The 22,566-nt window shown below is 43.4% G+C and overlaps 1 protein-coding gene across 1 annotated transcript in view; it reads left to right on the top strand.

Annotated features, from left to right (window-relative positions):
• The window catches only part of LOC124552447 (juvenile hormone epoxide hydrolase 1-like), a 97,824-nt gene that overhangs the window by 55,330 nt on the left and 19,928 nt on the right, over window positions 1-22,566 (top strand). Inside the window, exon 3 of the mRNA XM_047126725.1 lies at window positions 12,664-13,208. Coding sequence (XP_046982681.1) covers window positions 12,664-13,208 — 545 coding nt within the window. The remainder of the gene's footprint in view (window positions 1-12,663; window positions 13,209-22,566) is intronic.

Below are 22,566 nucleotides of genomic sequence, written 5' to 3'. Positions count from 1 at the left end.
TGCAGAATCATCGAGGAGAGGAACTTGTCGAAAAGCCGACAACAAGAAGAGAGAGAGCAATAGGACAATTAAGAATAACTAGGACATTTAAGAATAACTTGCATTTGAGGGAGCCGTAGAGAACGATAAATGTGGCGAAGACGGGGATTGGAATGTATCCAACAAATAATTGAAAAAGTTTGTTGAGTTGGAGGTCTTGGCGCAGCAGAAAAATTCGTGGAGAGCCGCATCGAACGTCAGAAGTGTGATAGCATATCCGACTTCCACTCCCCCTTAAAGAAAACCAGAAAAATGTCCTTACTGCCACAAGTTTCTAATTCGACTGCTTCCATATCTAAATGTAATGAACAACGGCTGCAAACTGCGTACAGCTAACTTTCCGCCGGTGTACAAACTTTAGTCTTCACCAAGAACTTCCCTCCAACGTACCAGTCACACACAAGAGTTGCATCGCAGTATCTGAACCTGCTGTGGCCCCAGTTTGTCAGATGCCAGTTGCTAAGGACGTGTGATGTGTCACATTCTCTGGAAGAAATCATACAACCCGTAACCTGTAAGTATGTACCCGTATCAAGCATCAGTTAAATACACCGCCGCCTCTTTTATCAGGGAGGAACACTTATGAAACTTATCACAGTGGAAGGTGTTTAGGTATCAACAGATAACCTTATCGGCTGTTAATAGAATTTTCTGTGACGGTGACCACAAATGCAACGGGAATTCCACTTTTAAATGAGAGGAGATAGCGAATAGGTGAAACCATTACATTGAACGCCTCTGTGATGGGGAAGACTTGTCTGATGGCGTGATAGAAGAAGAAACAGTAGTCGATAGACAAGGGATGAGGAATATAACAATTTAAAAGAGCTTTGGAAGGCTTTAGATCAAATAAGGCAGAAGGGATGGATGACATTCCATCGGAATTTCTAACATCCTAGGGAGGAAGTGGCAACAAAACAACTAAACACGTTGTTGTGTAGAATATATGAGACTGGCGATATACCGTATGACTTTCGGAAAAATTTCGTCTACAAGTGCGAGAATTATTGAATAATCAGATTAACAGCTCATGCATCCAAGTTGCTGACAAGAATAGTACACAGGAGACCTGAAAAGGAATTCAAGGATGTGATAGATGACGATCAGTTTGGCTTTAGGAAATGTGAACACACCTCAGAAGCAGTTCTGACGTTGCGGTTGACAATGGAAGCAAGACTAAGCAAAAATCGACACATTTGTAGGATTTGTAGACCTGGAAGAAACTTCCGACAATGGAAAATGGTGCAAGATGTTCCAAATTCTGAGAAAAATGGGTGCAAGCTATGGAGAAAGATAGGTAACATACAGTATGTGTATGAACCAAGAGGGAACAATTAGAATGGAACACCAAGAACGGACTATTCGGATTAAAAAGGGTGTAAGACTGTTCGATCTAAGGAGCAATGACAGAAATAGAAAGAAGGTTCAAGAATGGTATTAAAATTCAAGGTGAAAGGATATCAATGAAAAAATTGCTGTTCTTAGTGAAACTGAGGAAGAGTTGCAGGATCTGATGAATGAAATAAGCAGTCTAATGAGTACAGAATATCGACTGAGAGTATATCGAAGAAAGACGAAGTAGCAGAAATGAGCACATCGAGAAACGTAACATCAAAATTAGTGATAACGAAGTTGAGGAATCTTCTACTTAGGTAACAAAATAACACATGACGGACGGAGCAACGAGGACATCAAAAGCCGATTAGCACTGGCAAAAAGGGCATTCCAAGCAAAGAGAAGTCTACTAGTATCAAACACAGGCAATTTGAGGAAGAAATCTATGAGAATGTACATACGCAGTACGGCATTGTATGTTAGTGAAACACAGAGTGTGAGAAAACCGGAACGGAACAGAATCGAAGCATCCGAGATGTGTTGCTCCAAAAAAATGTTGAAAATTAGGTGGACTGATAAAGTAAGGAATGAGATGATTGTGCGCAGAATCGGCGAGGAAAGGAACGTGTGGAAAACACTGACAAGGAGGAGGGACGGAGTGATAAGACATCATTTAAGACATCAGGGAATGACTTTCATGATACTGGAGGAACCTGTAGGAGGTAAATACTGTAGAAGAAGACAGAGATTGGAATACATCCAGCAAGTGATTGTGGATGTAGGTTGCAAGTGCTAATCTGAGATGAAAATATTGGCATAGGAGGAATTGATGGAGGGCCGCATCAGAACAGTCAAAACACTGATGAAAAAAAAAGCAGGAAAACACTGCAGATGATTGAATGCTGCAGTATCTCAGTCTTCAGAGACACTGTTATAATCAACCCGAGAGACAGCTGGGACTTCCTTGCCTACCCTGTCTACCACTTTGTCTGTCAAGATCAAGTACAAATGTGGGGGAAGTGGACGAGGGATAAAATTAGTGGTTTTTAACAGGATGTGATATAGTGAACATCCTCCAGGTAGAATGATGGCTGTTGCACTAAACAGAAGTTCCCTTCCATAAGGACAGAAGCTGAAGTAATGAATTAACATTTGGGACTTGAACGTGGGCCCCCTGCTTACTAGGCAGGTATGTCATCTTCTAGATCACCGTTCTAACTAGCAGGAGACCTTGGCTCAAGTCCTGACCTTAGCACAAGTTTTAACTCATTACTTTGGCTTCTCTCCTTATCGAAGATAAAGTTGAGGCTCAATATGTCTCTAGGGAAATGTGTCCATCGCATCAATAGATCACCTATGTCTGAGGTACAGGCGGGATTTCCCCATCATGAACGAAGTTGAGATGCTATTCCAGTATTGGAGACATTCGGCAATACTGACTATTTAAAAGAAGGGAAAATTCGAGATGGACCGAGGTATTGTAACACCCCACCCGTCACTTATCTGGTTTTGGCGTGTGTTCACCCCAGGTAATTGACTAACAGATCAACAGAGAGTGCAAAACTGCCGCAATGTCGGATAATGCAAAGAAAGTAATAAGGCCCTGTGACTCCTGATTGAACTGCGGAGACAGTGTTGACATTAATTGATTCAGAATTGATCCCTTTTAATTAAAAAGGGGTGCACATTGGTGTTATATTCAGCTATTGAACACCAGATAGTGACTTGGGATTTCAACTACTTGATTGAAAACAGATGCAGTCGATTAGCACAGATTTATTCTAACTCACGACCTTCAATCATCACATTACATGACTCTCCTAACAGGCAGTGGTAATAAATTGCGTTTGCGTGGAGTAAAGCGCGATAAATCAAAAGTAAAACCTATCGACTGACCCAGTCGTAAGGTGAAGTGCGAAAAGAATTCTACAATACATGGCCCATGAAACCCTCATAGAAACTTTGCCGACGTGATCCAGCAAATTAATCAGTGGCCGGAGCGGGCGCAATATCACTGAATTCAGCGTGGCGGGGCGACGTCGTTATGTGGACGTCGACCGACCTCGTGGTGCTGCAAGGCTGCGCTCGTCTATTCACTCCTAGCTATCTTGCTCAGTACATAGCTGAACGAAAACTTTCTATCTCCAAGCTCAATCGTTCCGTTTGCTAAGTCCTAAACTGCAAAGATGCTCACTCTCTCTCAGGCAAGCTAAGACCGCCACATCCGCACTCTAGGCAAGCTGGGAACGGAAGACCTCTACGGAGACTTCTGCCAGTCCACTCTTCGCCTCGGTTTCCCCTCCAGCAAAATCACTTACGCCAATTGCAGCGGAAGTCACGTTAATTATGCGTCGCTTCCCAGTGCCGACCAATGCCTGCTCTGGGAAGTGAACAAATTCCCACAAAATTTCCCTTCCTTTCAACTTCTGCTATTTAGCTCCTCCCAGGCCACCCATGAAGGTTAACGTCTGCACAAAACACCAAGTTTTCCCGAATTCTGACTCCCAGGAGAGTACTTCAAATTCCCCAGTCCTATGTTCCTATCGGAGGCTGGCGTATTTCATTCTGTCGCTCTTCACCTGATTTACTTCAGACTCTGCAGACCGTGAATTCAGCGTGAAGTTGCTATAGTCACGAACACACACATTTTGGCCTCTGTTGACCACTCCACCGTAGCTTTGCGCGGCTTTCTCGCATGTTTCACTGAAAACGGGACGACGAACATTTATCAACAGGCGTACAAGTTCTCCATCTGCTTCCCGGTACACCAGCAAGGGGGCCAACCACCCACTCACTGTCACCCATCTTAAGGAAGCTGGAGCCCATGCCCCGTTACCACTTTCTCAGAGCTTGTGCCGCCCTATGCTGCCTATTGTCGCTTCCCTTCGCCGCTCCCCGGATGGCCACGGTCAACTCTGTATACTTCCCTGGGATAAACTAGCCTCCAGTAAAGCGACGCGTTTCCACAAAGTTTTTCATGTCGTGTGAATTACTTTAAAACCATCACCCAACATTAGTTATTCCAATACGTCCATACTATACCCTCTACAAGATGCATTGTGCCTTGTCAGGCATTTTTGTTCAGCCCTACTGTTCGCTCAACGTGAGTTCGGTGATCTTTATTGACTTCATGTAAGGGGCATAGTTCTTGCAATCTTACAGTACAGATTGAAGTTTGTGTTAAGGAGGGCGCAGGACTAGGGTAATCCGTGAATTAGTCGCAATGTCAGGGTGGTGTAGTGATCAGCACATCTGACTTGCAAGCAGGAGACTCAGATTAAAAGTGCTGACATTTGTGCAAATTTTAATTCTTTATCTCAGCTTCTATCCGTGTCGAAGATAAAGTTGAGACTCAATATGTCTCCAGGAAAACGTGATTCCCTCAGATCAAACAGTTACGTTTGATAGCTGGACGTCTTGCACACAGGGTGTTTGGAAAGTTGGTGTACAATTACAACATACGTTGGAAGTGACATCCGCAGGCGGATGGACGAGTCTCAAACCGCTTAATTTTGTTGGAAAACACTTTCTGCAGATCTGATAGTGATATGCTTTTCACATACACAGTTATGCGCGGGTGGACGACTGCTAAACACTACACATTTCGCTGCTGACCCAAAGAAGAATGTCTGGCGGTGTAAGGTGCGGCGAGCGAGAGGGGAATCGGTTTCGTTGAAATGACACGTTCCCCAAAAAACTTTTCCACAAAACGCTTCCTGTCGTCAGCTGTGTGTACAGTACGCCAGTTTGTTGAAACATTGAGTAGTTGATTTCAACTACCTCTACACCTACATAGATACTCCGCAAGCCACCATACGATGCGTGGAGGAGGGTACTCTGTATCACTACTTGTCATTTCCTTTCCTGTTCCACTCGCAAACAGAACGACGAGTAAACGAGTGTCTGCATGCCTCCGTATGAACCCTAATTTCTCGTATCTTATCTTCGTGGTCCTTACGCGCGATATTTGTTGGTGGCAGTAGAATCTTTCAGCAGTCGACCTCATATGCCGGATCTCTAAATTTTCTCAATAGTGTTTCTCGAAGAGAACGTCGCCTTCTCTCTAGGGATTCACATTTGAGTTTCCGAAGCATCTCCGTAACACTTGCAGCCCACCTATGAACTGATTTGATGTCTTCCTTCATTGCGACCTGGTACGGATCGCAAACACTCTAGCGGTACTCAAGAACAGGTCGCACCAGCGTCCTACATGTGGTCTCCTTTACAGGTGAAGCATTGTTTACTAAATTTCTTCCTATAAAAAACCGAAGCCGACCATTAGCCTTACCTACCACATCCCTCACATGCTACCTTACGCCCAGCAACCTCATTAACTTTCATTTTTCCACATTTGGGACCACCTGCCATTCATGACACCAACTGGAGATTTTGTCCAAGTCGTCTTGTATCTTTCTGCAGTCACTCAATTTCGACACATTACCGTACACCACAGCATCATCAGCATACAACCGCAGATTACTGCTCGCCCCGTCCACGAAATCAGTTATGTATACAGAGAACCATAGCGGGCCTGTCACACTTGCCTGGGGCACTCCTGACGATACCCTAGTCTCAGATGAACACTCGCCGTCGAGGAGAACATTCTGGGTTTTAATACTCAAGAAGTGTTCCAGCCACTCACAGATCCGCAAACGTATTGCATGTGCTCGTACCTTCGTTAACAGCCTGCATTGGGGCACCGCGTCAAACGCTCTCCGGAATCGACACTAGTGGCCATTAAAATTGCTACACCAAGAAGAAATGCAGATGATAAACGGGTATTCATTGGACAAATATATTATACTAGAGCTGACATGTTTATTACATTTTCAGGCAATTTGGGTACATAGATCCTGAGACATCAGTATCCAGAACAACCACCTCTGGCCGTAATAACGGCCTTGATACGCCTGGGCATTGAGTCAAGCAGAGCTTGGATGGTGTGTACAGGTACAGCTGCCCATGCAGCTTCAACACGATACCACAGTTCATCAAGAGTAGTGACTGCCGTATTGTGACGAGCCAGTTGCTCGGCCACCATTGACCAGACGTTTTCAATTGGTGAGAGATCTGGAGAATGTGCTGGCCAGGGCAGCAGTCGAACATTTTCTGTATTCAGAAAGGCCCGTACAGGACCTGCAACATGCGGTTGTGCACTATCCTGCTGAAATGTAGGGTTTCGCAGGGATCGAATGAAGGGCAGAGCCACGGGTCGTAACACATCTGAAATGTAACGTCCACTGTTCAAAGTGCCTTCAATTCGAACAAGAGGTGACCGAGACGTGTAACCAATGGCATCCCATACCATCACGCCAGGTGGTACGCCAGTATCACGCTTCCAATGTGCGTTCACCGCAATGTCGCCAAACACGAATGCGACCATCATGATGCTGTAAATAGAACCTGGATTCACCCAAAAAATGACGTTCAGGTTCGTCGTTGAGTACACCATCGCAGGCGCTCCTGTCTGTGATGCAGCGTCAAGGGTAACCGCAGCCACGGTCTCCGAGCTGCTAGCCCATGCTGCTGCAAACGTCATCGAACTGTTCTTGAAGATGGTTGTCGTCTTTTAAACGTCCCCATCTGTTGACTCAGGTATCGAGACGTGGTTGCACGATCCCTGCGGATAAGATGCCTGTCATCTCGACTGCTAGTGATACGAGGCCGTGGGGATCCAGCACGGCGTTCCGTGTTACCCTCCTGGACCCACCGATTACGTATCCTGCTAACAGTCATTGGATCTCGACCAACGCGAGCAGCAATGTCGCGATACAATAAACCACAATCGCGATAGGCTACAATCAAACCTTTATCAAAGTCGGAAGTCCTCCTTACACGGGGCATCACAACAGCGTTTCACCAGGCAACGCCGGTCAACTGCTGTTTGTGTATGAGAAATCGGTTGGAAACTTTCCTCGTGTCAGCACGTTGTAGGTGTCGCCACCGGCGCCAACCTTGTGTGAATGCCCTGAAAAGCTAATCATTTGCATATCACAGCATCTTCTTCCTGTCGGTTAAATTTCGCGTCTGTAGCACGTCATCTTCGTGGTGTAGCAATTTTAATGGTGAGTAGTGTAGAAATATGGAACCTGTCTGTTGCCCCATACCCATACTTCTCAGTATATCGTGTGAGAGAAGCGCAAGCTGATTCTCGCACCAGTGATGCTTTCCAAAACCTTTCTGATACGTCGAATAAGCTTCTGAGTCTCGAGAAAGTTTATGATATTCGAAATGAGAATCTGTTCAAGGATTCTGCAGCAAGTAGAAATTTTGGATACTGGGCTGTAATTTTGCGAGCCCGTTCTTTTACCTTTGTTATGTACTGGAGTCACCTGCGTTTTTTTCCCGTCGCCTGGGAGTCTGCGGTGGGCGAGAGATTCACGATAAATGCAAGCTGGATAAGAGGCCAGTGCGGTAGAGTACTCTCTGTAAAATCGACCAGGGATTTTACTATCCGGACCTGGTGACTTATTTGCTTCTGTTTTTTCTCTATGCCAGTATGCTCATTTGTATGTCGTCCACACTGGAATCTGTCCGGTGGTCAAATGACGGTATGTTTGTACGAGGCTCCTATGTGAACGATATTTTGAACGTTAAATTTAAAATTCAGCCTTCGTTTTTTTATCTTGAACTGCCATACCAGATTGGTCAACAAGGGACTGAATGGAAGCCTTAGACAAGCTTAGCGATTTTACGCACGGCCAGAATTTTCTCGGTTTCTCTGCCAGACCTTTTGCTAAGTTGTGACGGTGGTAGTAGCTGTATGCTTCGCTTGCAGATCTATTCACACACACGCGAATCTTTACTAACCTTGGCTTGTCGTCATTTATGCGTTCTCTTTTGTACCGAGAAAGCAACATTCTCTGCTTCCTCAGCATCCGCCGAGTTTCGTTATTAAACCGTCGGTCTTTCCTATCCTTTTTCCACTTACTACTCATGTAACTCTCCAGACCACGATTTTGAATCTGCTTAAACCTTGCCCATAATTTCTCTACATCCATCTTACTAGAGTTGAGTGACGCCAATTCACCGTCTAAGTGAGATGTTAATATCGGCTTATCTGCTCTGTCTAGCAGAAACACTCTCGTAACCTTGTTGACTTGTCTTACTTTAGCTGCCCAATGAAATCGTTGATAATTAAACAATAACATTCATTGTTCACGGTTTCTTCAAAAAATAAAGGTGCATTAACTATTGTCAGCCACACTCCCAATTTTCTGATGATGCAATAGCGTTTCAAGCACAGCATGGCGTTCCACTGTTCTTTTTTCCGTGTGTCAACATGACCAGGGAGGTGGAACCAGGAACTACCTGAATAGAAGCTGACAACAACAATATCAAATAAATGGTTCAAATTGCTCTGTGCACTATGGGACTTAACATCTGAGGTCATCAGTCCTCTGGAATCTAGAACTTAGAACTACTTAAACCTAAGCTGAAGCGCCTAGAGCCGCTCGGTCACAACGGCCGGAGCAACAATATCAATGGCAGCTAATCGCAATAAAAGATGTAAACTATTTGCGGTAATGCGCTCACTTTTTTTGAATCCGTATCTTTTAATTCTTGCTCTGTTATCACGTTATACGGCAACAGCTGCAGTGTTTGCTTACCCGCTTTATGCGCGGTTGTAAACCCGATATCATTTTCTTGTGCCAGCTTACGTAATGATTATGCTGCCTAGAGCCACAAACATCCAACAACTTCTTTTCGTTTAGCTCAGGCGGTATTCCAGTTCATTCGGCATCTAACACTGAACTTGTCGCTCGAAATATCTCCGTAAGTCGACGAACCACTTCACGATGAGGCACAGCTATTTTCGGGAATTTTTCAATAATGCCTCCTGCACTAAATTCGGTTATTTATTGCCTTTTGTAAACACATGATGGACAAGAATAACACGTTCCTCAGTTGAAAGCACCATAATTTTTTTTAAAAAAACGCTGAACAGCATTATGCATCTCATTCAATAGCTTTCAACTGAATCAAACAGTTAAAGAAATGATACGCAACACTGGAACGAGTTAAAGTTGTAACGACCCTCTGTGTATTGTTCCCCTGCTTCTAAATGCGTGAACTTTCGTCGTTTCTTGTTACGAGTGGCTGATCACACCTGCTGAACTACATGATCCTGGCTGCCATATTGTGTAACTGACAGCTCACCAAGGTTAATAAAATTTACACTTCGAGAACTGTTTTTGATTAAACTGAACTCTTTTACAAGTAATATCCGCGTGTAAACCTCTCTGAATATTGTCAAAGCTGCCGTAATTCTTCTGGGGGAGGGGGGAACGTTCTCTCGACATCGCAATTCACTCTTGCCTCAGCTATCGCTCTGATAACTGAAATCTACGACTAAAATACAGTGCTAGTATTTAAAAATGGGAAGGGATCCAGTACAAACAGACCTTCAGTATTTTTCTTTCATAAATAATTCTGCTTACAGTCCTGAAGAGACCAATTTTAAAAATACTACGGTTTAATGAAGTTTAAATTATTAACGAATTTATCTTTGAACAAATGCAACTTTAATGTTTAATATTAGGATGAAACTCAAAATACATTTAGTGTCTTGTCTTTTAAACAATAGTGTTTAAGAACCTTTGAAAGTAAAAAAAGAGTTTACCTACTACTTTTATCATCATCATCTGGTTGAATATGCTTTTATCTTGCGAAACTAAGCAACTTAATTTAATTAAATACTACTAAAACGTGACATATCGAATTTGCATTTCTCCATATTCTTATGTACAATTCCCACAAAAATTCTGAGTTAACTTCAATGTCTTTCTTAGTGAAAAACGAATATTTTTAAAAGGATTTAACCCCACCATGGTTGATGGCACACACATGTCCCAGTGAATCAATATATAGCTTTGAGCATTGGGATGTCTGTACCTCACATCTGTCTAATTTTAACACGTAGCGAGATGCTTTCAGGATTTTCTGGAAAGTGCTACAGACCATGTGGTAGATAGGTAGAAAGTTGTGAGCAATGAAAGAGAGTAGCATGTGTTTGTAGGTGGTATAGTAAGTTTGTTCCACGAAAATAAGATTGAATCCCCATCTTCTTCATTCCAAGACTGTGTGAATTAACTGTTTTTTAATATACATCATACACATTGTTTTGAATCATTACTACACACCTAAATAATTCTGTTGGTTTCCAGATAATTCGTTTGTGGTGGGGCGTATATGCCCCAGAAGACTTAATGTCAAAGCCATCGTCAGATTTGATTGCCAGGAGAGTAAATATGTTTTAGTAATGATTTATTATACTTTCTTCCACAATTTACATCCTGACAAAATCATAGTAAATTAAAAAATTAATTCTGAAGATCCTAGGCTTACATGAAAACATCGATCTAGTTAGGTTTGTAGGATGCCTGTGTCCCACTCCAACTGATTTTCATAACACATCGGCATGAAATTTTTTTGGTAGTATAAGTGTGTTATTTATTACAGAGGAAGGTTGTTTTCGAACTTTTGTTTTTCAATCAAATTTTAACGGAGAAAGGGTTAAGCAAGAGTTATTGTAAAGTACTTTTAGAAGAACGTGACACAATAAACAATAAATTATATTATATTCTTTCCAAAAAAGCACTCACCACATTTTGTTTCAAAATCTCACTTTTAGAAGAATATAACACCACAGACAATAAATTATGCCAAATTATTCACAAAAAAGCACTCACCACATTTTCTTTCAGTTACAGACTAAATTAATTAATTGCATTAATATCATTTATAGATTAATTGAAACAATGAGAAATGTCATTTGACCAGGTACATCAGCAGTACGAGTAGCAGCAAATATAATTGTTGGACACTCATTATTGATCTTATTAGGAAACACAGGACCATCTATAGCAATAAATTTAATTTCATTACTAATTATTGGACAAATGCTCCTATTAATCCTAGAATCAACAGTAGCTATAATCCAAGCTTATGTTTTTTTCAAGTTTAGGAACTCTATATTCTACAGGAGTATACTAAACTTACGTTAGCAACTCACTCAAATCACCCATTTCACTTAGTAGAATATAATAAAATGTCAATGACCTGCCTTTTCAGATGCAGCGCAGTCGAGAGTGTGGTGCAAAAGCGCTTTCACAGTGTCTTCACCTCTCATGCCATACAGATAGAGAAAACACATCATACTGTCTGTCTTTTGGAACCATTACTGATGTAACGAAGATGTAGTTCTTGGAGCACCTAAGTTTGCCTGGAAATATCTTGTATCCGTGACCAGAGTCCTTTATAAAACTATTTTCCTTGTAACAACATTTGATTAGTGATTAATATTGTCAATTTACAGAACCAACTAAGACTTTCTTCTTCTGTCTTCTTTACTGTCTCCTTGTCTCACGTCACGTAGGGTCGGCGTTGCTCTTCTGGAATGCTTCTCCATATTTCTCTATCCATTGCCTCTTCCTTCTTCCATGATTTCTCCCTTAGGTCCCCGGATATCTTATCCTTCCACCTCATCTTCGGTCTTCCTCCTTCTCTCTCCTTAAATCTTTATATCTTCAACTCTGTTTCCGATATGCTCTTCCCCTTTTCTCTGTAAGTGTCTGTACCACCTTAGTATGTTCTCTTGTATCTTTTTCCCCATGGGTCCCACTTTCACAGCTCCTCTAACAAATTCATTTCTAATCCTGTCCTTCCTTGTTACCCCACACATCCACCCCACCATCCTCATTTCCTCCACTTCCATCCTCCTTTCCTGGCCTACTGTGATTGGCCATGTCTCTGCCTCGTATATCATAGCAGGCCTTACCAACGACTTTTACACTTCCCCTTTCAACCCAGTGCTCACCTTCTTGTCACACAACACTCCACTCATTTTCCTCCAGTTGTTCCAACCGCAATTTATTCTGTGTTGTATCTCGCTTTCCATTCCTCCGTCCCTCTGTATGTACGACCCCAGGTATTTAAACTTGCAGACCGATTTCAGCTCATCATCCTGGATCTTGCAAGACCTCATCTGCCCATCCTCCAGTGCTAAATATTCTGACTTTGTCCTGCTAATTTTCATCCCTCTTTCTTCTAGTGCCTTCCTCCAATCCTCCAGCTTTTCCTCAAGTCTGTCGATGCTCTGCTAAGACCTTGACTCTAAATTTTTTTATTTAACTAGGGCGACTTGGCTCAAAAAATTATGACGTGTGTAACGAGTGTCAGTCACCGAACAACATTTTAGATTGATCTTAAGATGGCCGAGTAATTAGTAAAGAAAATTTGCGATCTTGACGTAGGATTTTTTTTATCCACACGATTTTTTTGACGCAGGTCATACAAGACTTGCACGAAAGGCTGAAATCCACTCCGAAGCTGACGCCGCCGTTGGAAGGGGTCGGCTTCGAGTACGGCTTCAACTCCGAGTACCTGCAGGCGTTGGTGGAGTTCTGGCGGACGCAGTACGACTGGAGAGAGCGCGAGAAGTTCCTGAACCAGTTCCCGCAGTTCAAGACGACCGTGAACGGCCTCGAGCTGCACTTCATCCACGCGAAGCCGGCCGAGGTCCCTCAGGGCACAGTGGTGGTGCCGCTGCTACTGCTGCACGGCTGGCCGGGCTCCGTCAGGGAGTTCTACTCGCTGCTGCCGCTGCTCACCACACCCAGGAAGGGCGAGCGGTTGGTCTTCGAGGTGGTGGCCCCCTCCCTGCCTGGTTACGGCTTCTCGCAGGGCGCGGCCAAACCCGGGCTCGCCTGCGTCCAGATGGCGGCCGTCATGAAGAACCTCATGCAGCGACTGGGCCACAGCAAGTTCTACATCCAGGGTGGGGACTGGGGCTCCGGCATCGGGACCGCCTTCGCGCAGTACTTTCCCAGCTGGTGAGCGGTTTCTCAGTCCATCTGTAGTTGTGCAGTACGTCCACAAAGTCCCCATACCCGTAGGCAAGAACACTATTTCGTACAGAGGATAGTGAAAATAATGTGTAAAAGCGGTGGCTCGTTCCTTTCAGGTTACTATTCCCTGCTGTAGGGGCTGTGATTTTTGATATTTTGTCTAAACCACGCTCTGTGACCAAAAATGGTACTGGAACAGAGGATGAAAGACTAAAGGCCGAAATATTAAATGTCTTTTTCCAAAGCTGTTTCACAGAGGAAGACTGCACCGTAGTTCCTTCTCTAGATTGTCGCACAGATGACAAAATGGTATGTATCGAAATAGACGACATAGGTATACAGAAACAATTAAAATCGCTCAAAAGAGGAAAGGCCGCTGGACCTGATGGGATACCAGTTCGATTTTACACAGAGTACGCGAAGGAACTTGCCCTTCTTCGTGCAGCGGTTTACCGTAGGTCTCTAGAAGAGCGTAGCGTTCCAAATGATTGGAAAAGGGCACAGGTCATCCCCGTTTTCAAGAAGGGACGTCGAACAGATGTGCAGAACTATAGACCTATATCTCTAACGTCGATCAGTTGTAGAATTTTGGAACACGTATTATGTTCGAGTATAATGACTTTTCTGGAGACTAGAAATCTACTCTGTAGGAATCAGCATGGGTTTCGAAAAAGAGGGTCGTGTGAAACCCAGCTCACGCTATTCGTCCACGAGACTCAGAGGGCCACAGACACGGGTTCACAGGCAGATGCCGTGTTTCTTGACTTCCGCAAAGCGTTCGATACAGTTCCCCACAGTCGTTTAATGAACAAAGTAAGAGCATATGGACTATCCGACCAACTGTGTGATTGGATTGAAGAGTTCCTACATAACAGAACGCAGCATGTCATTCTCAATGGAGAGAAGTCTTCCGAAGTAAGAGTGATTTCAGGTGTGCCGCAGGGGAGTGTCGTAGGACCATTGCTATTCACAATATACATAAATGACCTTGTGGACGACATCGGAAGTTCACTGAGGCTTTTTGCGGATGATGTGGTATATCGAGAGGTTGTAACATTGGATAATTGTACTGAAATGCAGGAGGATCTGCAGCGAATTGACGCATGGTGCAGGGAATGCCAATTGAATCTCAATGTAGACAAGTGTAATGTGCTGCGAATACATAGAAAGATAGATCCCTTATCATTTAGCTACAATATAGCAGGTCAGAAACTGGAACCAGTTAATTCCATAAATTATCTGGGAGTACGCATTAGGAGTGATTTTAAATGGAATGATCATATAAAGTTGATCGCTGGTAAAGCAGATGCCAGACTGAGATTCATTGGAAGAATCCTAAGGAAATGCAATCCGAAAACAAGGGAAGTAGGTTACAGTACGCTTGTTCGCCCACTGCTTGAATACTGCTCAGCAGTGTTGGATCCATACCAGACAGGGTTGATAGAAGAGATAGAGAAGATACAACGGAGCGCAGCGCGCTTCGTTACGGGATCATTTAGTAATCGCGAAAGCGTTACGGAGATGATAGATAAACTCCAGTGGATTACTCTGCAGGAGAGACGCTTAGTAGCTCGGTACGGGCTTTTGTTGAATTTTCGAGAACATACCTTCACCGAATAGTCAAACAGTATATTGCTCCCTCCTACGTATATCTCGCGAAGAGACCGTGAGGATAAAACCAGAGACATTACAGCCCACACAGAAGCATACCGACAATCCTTCTCTCCACGAACAATACGAGACTGGAATAGAAGGGAGAACCGATAGAGGTACTCAGGGTACCCTCCGCCACACACCGTCAGGTGGCTTGCGGAGTATGGATGTAGATGTAGATGTAGAATCGGCAAAGTAAAACAGAGGCCACTACTTTATTTATTTATTTTTTTATTTATCTATTGATACGTAATCAGCACGGTTTCAGAAAACATCGTTCTTGTGCAACGCAGCTAGCTTTTCATTTGCACGAAGTAATGGCCGCTATCGACAGGGGATCTCAAGTTGATTCCGTATTTCTGGATTTCCGGAAAGCTTTTGACACCGTTCCTCACAAGCGACTTCTAATCAAGCTGCGGGCCTATGGGGTATCGTCTCAGTTGTGCGACTGGATTCGTGATTTCCTGTCAGGAAGGTCACAGTTCGTAGTAATAGACGGCAAATCATCGAGTAAAACTGAAGTGATATCAGGTGTTCCCCAGGGAAGCGTACTGGGACCTCTGCTATTCCTGATCTATATAAATGACCTGGGTGACCATCTGAGCAGTTCTCTAAGGTTGTTCGCAGATGATGCTGTAATTTACCGTCTAGTAAGGTCATCCGAAGACCAGTATCAGTTGCAAAAGCGGTTTAGAAAAGATTGCTGTATGGTGTGGCAGGTGGCAGTTGACGCTAAATAGCAAAAAGTGTGAGGTGATCCACACGAATTCGGAAAGAAATCCGTTGGAATTCGAATCGTCAATAAATAGTACAATTCTCAAGGCTGTCAATTCAACTAAGTACCTGGGTGTTAAAATTACGAACAACTTCAGCTGGAAAGACCACATAGATAATATCGTGGGGAAGGCGAGCCAAAGGTTGCGTTTCATTGGCAGGACACTTAGAAAATGCAACAAGTCCACTAAAGAGACAGCTTACACTACACTCGTTCGTCCTCTGTTAGAATATTGCTGTGCGGTGTGGGATCCTTATCAGGTGCGATTGACAGAGGACATCGAAAGGGTGCAAAAAAGGGCAGCTCGTTTTGTATTATCACGTAATAGGGGGGAGAGTGTGGCAGATATGATAGGCGAGTTGGGATGGAAGTCATTAAAGCAAAGACGTTTTTCGTCGCGGCGAGATCTATTTACGAAATTTCAGTCACCAACTTTCTCTTCCGAATGCGAAAATATTTTGTTGAGCCCAACCTACATAGGTAGGAATGATCATCAAAATAAAATAAATCAGAGGTCGAACAGAGAGGTTTAGGTGTTCGTTTTTCCCGCGCGCTGTTCGGGAGTGGAGTGGTAGAGAGATAGTATGATTGTGGTTCGATGAACCCTCTGCCAAGCACATAAATGTGAATTGCAGAGTAATCATGTAGATGTAGATGTATTTATTTATTATTCCGTGGGACTAAATTAAGGAGAAGTCTCCATGGTCATGGAACGAGTCAATACATGAAATTATAACACGATAGTAGAAACAGATAAAATGAAATACAAGAAACGTATTCAGGCGACAATTCGTAAGTTTAAATAAAGAAAATCAACAATGCAGCACTGGAATTTGCTTAATTATTCAGCTCTTCCAGGAGCTCCTCGACAGAATAGAAGGACTGAGCCATGAGGAAACTCTTCAGTTTAGACTTAAAAGCGTTTGGGCTACTGATAAGATTTTTGAGTTCTTGTGGTAGCTTATTGAAAATGGATGCAGCAGAATAGTGCACTCCTTTCTGTACAAGAGTCAAGGAAGTGCATTCCACATGCAGATTTGATTTCTGCCTAGTATTAACTGAGTGAAAGCTGCTAACTCTTGGGAATAAGCTAATATTACTAACAACAAGCGACATTAAAGAAAATATATACTGTGAGGGCAATGTCAGAATTCCCAGACTATTGAATAGGGGTCGACAAGAGGTTCTCGATCTTACATCACAGCCCGTTTTTGAGCCAAAAATACCCTTTTTGAATCAGAAGAATTACACCAAAAAATAATACCATATGACATAAGCGTATGAAAATATGCGAAGTAGACTACTTTTCGTGTTGAACTGTCACTTATTTCAGATACTGTTCTAATGGTAAATAAAGCAGCATTTAGTTTGTGAACAAGAGCCTGAACATGGGCTTTTCACAACAGCTTACTATCTATCCGAACGCCTTGGAACTTGAACTGTTCCGTCTCTCTTATAATATGCCCATTCTGTCTGATCAAAATATCAGTTCTTGTTGAATTGTGAGTTAGAAACTGTAAAAACTGAGTCTTACTGTGATTTAGCATCAAATTACTTTCCACAAGCCACGAACTTATTTAATGAACTACATTATTTGATAATGTTTCAGTATTACACCCAAGATCCTTCACAACCAAGCTGGTGTCATCAGCAAACAGAAATATTTTTGAATCACCTGTAATACTACAAGGCGTATCATTTATATAAATAAGAAACAGCAGTGGTCCCAGCACCGACCCTTGGGGAACACCCCACTTAACAGTGCCCCATTGGGACTGAACATCACTACCACTCTCAATATTGCGGAGAATTACCTTCTGCTTTCCGTTTTTAAAGTAAGAGGCGAACCAATTGTAAGCTACTCCCCTTACTCCATAATGGTCCAACTTCTGCAGTAATATTTTGTGGTCAACACAGTCAAAAGCCTTAGATAAATCAAAGAAAACACCTAGCGTTCGCAACCTTTTATTTAATCCGTCCAAAACCTCACAGAGAAAAGAGAATATAGCATTTTCAGTTCTTAAACCATTTCTAAAACCAAACTGTACATTTGACAGCAAATTATGTGAATTTAAATGTTCCAGTAACCTTGTATATACAACCTTCTCGATAACTTTAGCAAACACCGATGGCATAGAAATAGGTCTATAATTGTCAATATTATCCCTGTCTCCCTTTTTATAAAGTGGCTTCACTACCGAGTACTTTAATCGGTCAGGAAACCGACGACTCCTAAAGGAAAAGTTACAGATATGACTAAGTGCTGGGCTAACATACATAGAACAATACTTCAGTATTCTGCTAGATACCCCGTCATATTCATGAGAAGTCTTGGTCTTTAGTGATTTAATTATTAACCCAATATCCCTCTTGTGAGTGTCATGGAGGAGCATTTCAGGTAACAGGTAACACCACATCAAGTGGATTTAGTGCTCACGTACTCACACTGAGCCGTGAACACTTCCCAGTTTATCAATGGGGAATAATAGAAAATGATTATTACTATTATCGGTGCCATGCATGCAATTCTCGTGCCAGGCGCGCGATATTGAATCTTTATACTATCGTTAATGGCGCGAGATCTGCACGACCTTATACATAGTTATAGTTCTGCACTATTCTGTGACACTAGGGGTGATTTCACGCAATGGAAGAGACAGAATGCAAGATTAAAGGACTCATTTATTAAACAGTTGAAAATTAAACAATAATACAACCAAATGGGGGTGGGGGAAGAAAGATTAGAGTTCAGCACCCTGCCCCAACGTACGTTCATAGCAAGCTACGATAGCAGGAGAAAAGGAATTTTAGTAACGATCGCCGTATTACCAAATAGAATCCCATTTGGGAAAGGAAGGATTTGTAGGCATGCAACGACCACCACCATGAATCAGCCAAAGGCCAAGAAAGATGCTACTGTGGGTGAATCGCTAGGTAGCCTCCCGTACTAAAGGAATAAAACCCGGCAGACGCGAAACTATTCACAATGACCTGTAAGTTTCCCTCTGGGCCGTAGGGCGCGAATCTACAGTGCACGTCGGCGCTCATACTTACCGAACTTCATCTCCTGGAAGCGGCACCTCCGGTCTCCGGCACGGTCACACTGGAACTGCTTCTACTGACCATTTGTCCACTATCCACCTGCGGAAGGCGGTTGGCGCCTACTGGCTAAAAACGGGCGCGCACCTAAGCTGGCCAATCAGAGGGCCGGAATCTCACAGGGAGGCGATCTCGCGACGTTAAAATCGAACAGAAATAGCGGTTACAAGGTTGGTAAGGCAGAACTGAGAACAGGAGAAACTTTGGCCACCACACAATGTTCAAACGACACCACGTGCTACCCTGGTGATCGGAAAAAGGATGGGAAACGGGGAGCCATCATCGCTGCTAGGAACACTGCTGCCCTCGCCCATAAATAAAGAAAATTTCTAGCGCCAAGCTCCTACATCTACCTCTACATGATTACTCTGCAATTCACATTTAAGTGCTTGGCAGAGGGTTCATCGAACCACAATCATACTATCTCTCTACCATTCCACTCCCGAACAGCGCGCGGGAAAAACGAACACCTAAACCTTTCTGTTCGAGCTCTGATTTATTTTATTTTGATGATCATTCCTACCTATGTAGGTTGGGCTCAACAAAATATTTTCGCATTCGGAAGAGAAAGTTGGTGACTGAGATTTCGTAAATAGATCTCGCCGCGACGAAAAACGTCTTTGCTTTAATGACTTCCATCCCAACTCGCGTATCATACCTGCCACACTCTCTCCCCTATTACGTGATAATACAAAACGAGCTGCCCTTTTTTGCACCCTTTCGATGTCCTCCGTCAATCCCGCCTGGTAAGGGTCCCACACCGTGCAGCAATATTCTAACAGAGGACGAACGAGTGTAGTGTAAGCTGTCTATTTAGTAGACTTGTTGCATCTTCTAAGTGTCCTGCCAATGAAACGCAACCTTTGGCTCGCCTTCCCCACAATATTATCTATGTGGTCTTTCCAACTGAAGTTGTTCGTAATTTTAACACCCAGGTACTTAGTTGAATTGACAGCCTTGAGAATTGTACTATTTATCAAGTCATCGAATTCCAACGGATTTCTTTTGGAACTCGTGTGGATCACCTCACACTTTTCGTTATTTAGCGTCAACTGCCACCTGCCACACACATACAGCAATCTTTTCTAAATCGCTTTGCAACTGATACTGGTCTTCGGATGACCTTACTAGACGGTAAATTACAGCATCATCTGCGAACAACCTGAGAGAACTGCTCAGATTGTCACCCAGATCATTTATATAGATCAGGAACAGCAGAGGTCCCAGGACGTTTCCCTGGGGAACACCTGATATCACTTCAGTTTTACTCGATCATTTGCCGTCTATTACTACGAACTGCGACCATCCTGACAGGAAATCACGAATCCAGTCGCACAACTGAGACGATACCCCATAGGCCCGTAGCTTGATTAGAAGTCGCTTGTGTGGAACGGTGTCAAAAGCTTTCCGGAAATTTAGAAATACGGAATCAACTTGAGGTCCCCTGTCGATAGCGGCCATTACTTCGTGCGAATAAATAGCTAGCTGCGTTGCACAAGAACGATGTTTTCTGAAACCATGCTGATTACGTATCAATAGATCGTTCCCTTCGAGGTGATTCATAATGTTTGACTACAGTATATGCTCCAAAACCCTACTGCAAACCGACGTCAATGATATAGGTCTGTAGTTCGATGGATTACTCCTACTACCCTTCTTAAACACTGGTGGGACCTGCGCAATTTTCCAATCTGTAGGTACAGATCTATCGGTGAGCGAGCCGTTGTATATGATTGCTAAGTAGGGAGCTATTGTATCAGCGTAATCTGAAAGGAACCTAATCGGTATACAATCTGGACCTGAAGACTTGCCCTTATCAAGCGATTTGAGTTGCTTCGCAACCCCTAAGGTATCTACTTCTAAGAAACTCATGCTAGTAGCTACTTGTGTTTCAAATTCTGAAATATTCCATTCGTCTTCCCTGGTGAAGGAATTTCGGAAAACTGCGTTCAATAACTCCGCTTTAGCGGCATTCCTCTCACAGATCAGTGTGAGACAAGCTGTAAAAATCGTCAAATAAATCAGGCAACCTATAGAAATTTTTATAATTTCCTGAATTATTATTTTACGGAATACCAGAATGCTGGGATTAGAAATATGAAATGCGAGGACTGAATGGTGAATGAAGTGCGCGTCTTTCATGTGAAGAATTGTGACAATGGGACGGTTGTGTCGTGCTGAACTGTGCGAGTTCAGTATGGACTGGGAATCAGTGCAGGCTGTTTACGAGCAGCGCACGCTTCGTATTTGCATTCCGAGGCCGAGATCGACGTGCAATGAAAGAAATAACAGAGTTCCAGAGAGGGCAGATTGTGGGGGTCCGATTAGTTGGAGCATCAGTAACCAAGACCGCCAACTTATGTTTCAAGAGCAACTGTTTTAACAGTCAGCCTACACAAAACATGGGAAGACATCATCGTGTAAACGTAACAGTGGATGCACATCAAAACTAAATGACAGAGATCGTCGTATGCTAACACGAATTGCGCCAAACGAGAGAAGACTACGGCGGTTAAAGTGGTTTCAGAGCTCAATAGCCATCTTCGAGACGCCGTATCTATCGACACTGTCCGCCCGAGAACTCCGTAAAGCGAATATTCGTGGGCGAGCTGCTATACCGATACCATTAGTAACGGAACCTACGGAAAGAAGCGTAAAACATGGTTTCAGGAGCATAAACGCTGGTCTGCTGATCAGTGGAAACACGTCATACGGTCCGACGAGTCAACGTTTTCGTTATTTCCAACACTGGGCCACCTTTGTGTTTGGAGAACGCCAAATAAGCCTACAATCCTGATTGCCTGATTCCAGCAGTTAGAAGTTTGAACAACATGGTTATGGATTAACAGCGATTAATATAAATTAACTATTAAGAAAACAGTCTTAATCGCGTTTTGTATTTATTTAGTGCCGACCAGTTTCAGCCCATCGCAGGGGCCATCTTCAGGGCAAACATCCCACTGGTCGACTGCTGGTGTCGTCAGTCTCCTGCCACATCTCGGTAGACGTGACGCCACCAGCAGTCGACCAGTGGGATGTTTGCCCTGAAGATGGCCCCTGCGATGGGCTGAAACTGGTCGGCACTAAATAAATAAAAAACGCGATTAAGACTGTTCCCAGAAGTTATGCATGGAGGTGGAAGTGTGATGGTGTGGGCAGTCATATCGTGGTATTCTGCTGGTCCCATCATTATCCTCAGAGACTGTGTTACAACCAACGATTATGTGAACATTTTAGGTGATCAGGTGCACGCCACGATTCAAATGATGATCCAAAACAATGATGCCATATTTCAGGACGATAAAGCACCCATTCTCACAGTCAGGACAGTACCATCTTGGTGGGAGGAGCATCCAACTGAACTGCAGCGTCTTCTGTGGCCAGCACAGTCCACGGACTTGAACGTTATCGAACTCTTGTGTGACGTATTGGAGCAAAGAGTCCCTCGTCGCTATAGTAGTTAGATGAGGTTCTGATTGACGTGTGGCATAACATTTCACTGGAGACTGTAGACATTATATGCCAGTATTCCAAGAAGAATCGCAGCTGTATAACAGGAAATTGTGGGTCCAACCCCTTATTAATAAAGCATTCCCAAGTAAGCACAGGTGTTCAGATTATTTTGCCCAGATCCTGTACGTTGGAATAATTATGTACACTGCCTGACATCAGACTGAAGCACCCTGAAGACATCGTCACCTGTCGAACTGACTTGCGAAGCATACACGTCATCGGCGGATTTATAAGCAATTAGAGTTGCACTTCTCTGTGAGAGGTACAGCAGCCATCAGATTGTATTGTTCATGTTGTGATTGT

This window comes from Schistocerca americana, chromosome 10 (assembly GCF_021461395.2).
Source record: "Schistocerca americana isolate TAMUIC-IGC-003095 chromosome 10, iqSchAmer2.1, whole genome shotgun sequence".
In the NCBI taxonomy this organism is placed as follows: Eukaryota; Metazoa; Arthropoda; class Insecta; order Orthoptera; family Acrididae; genus Schistocerca; species Schistocerca americana.
The sequence above is the reverse complement of the archived record's forward strand: the minus strand, read 5'-3'. Positions and strand labels throughout refer to the sequence as shown.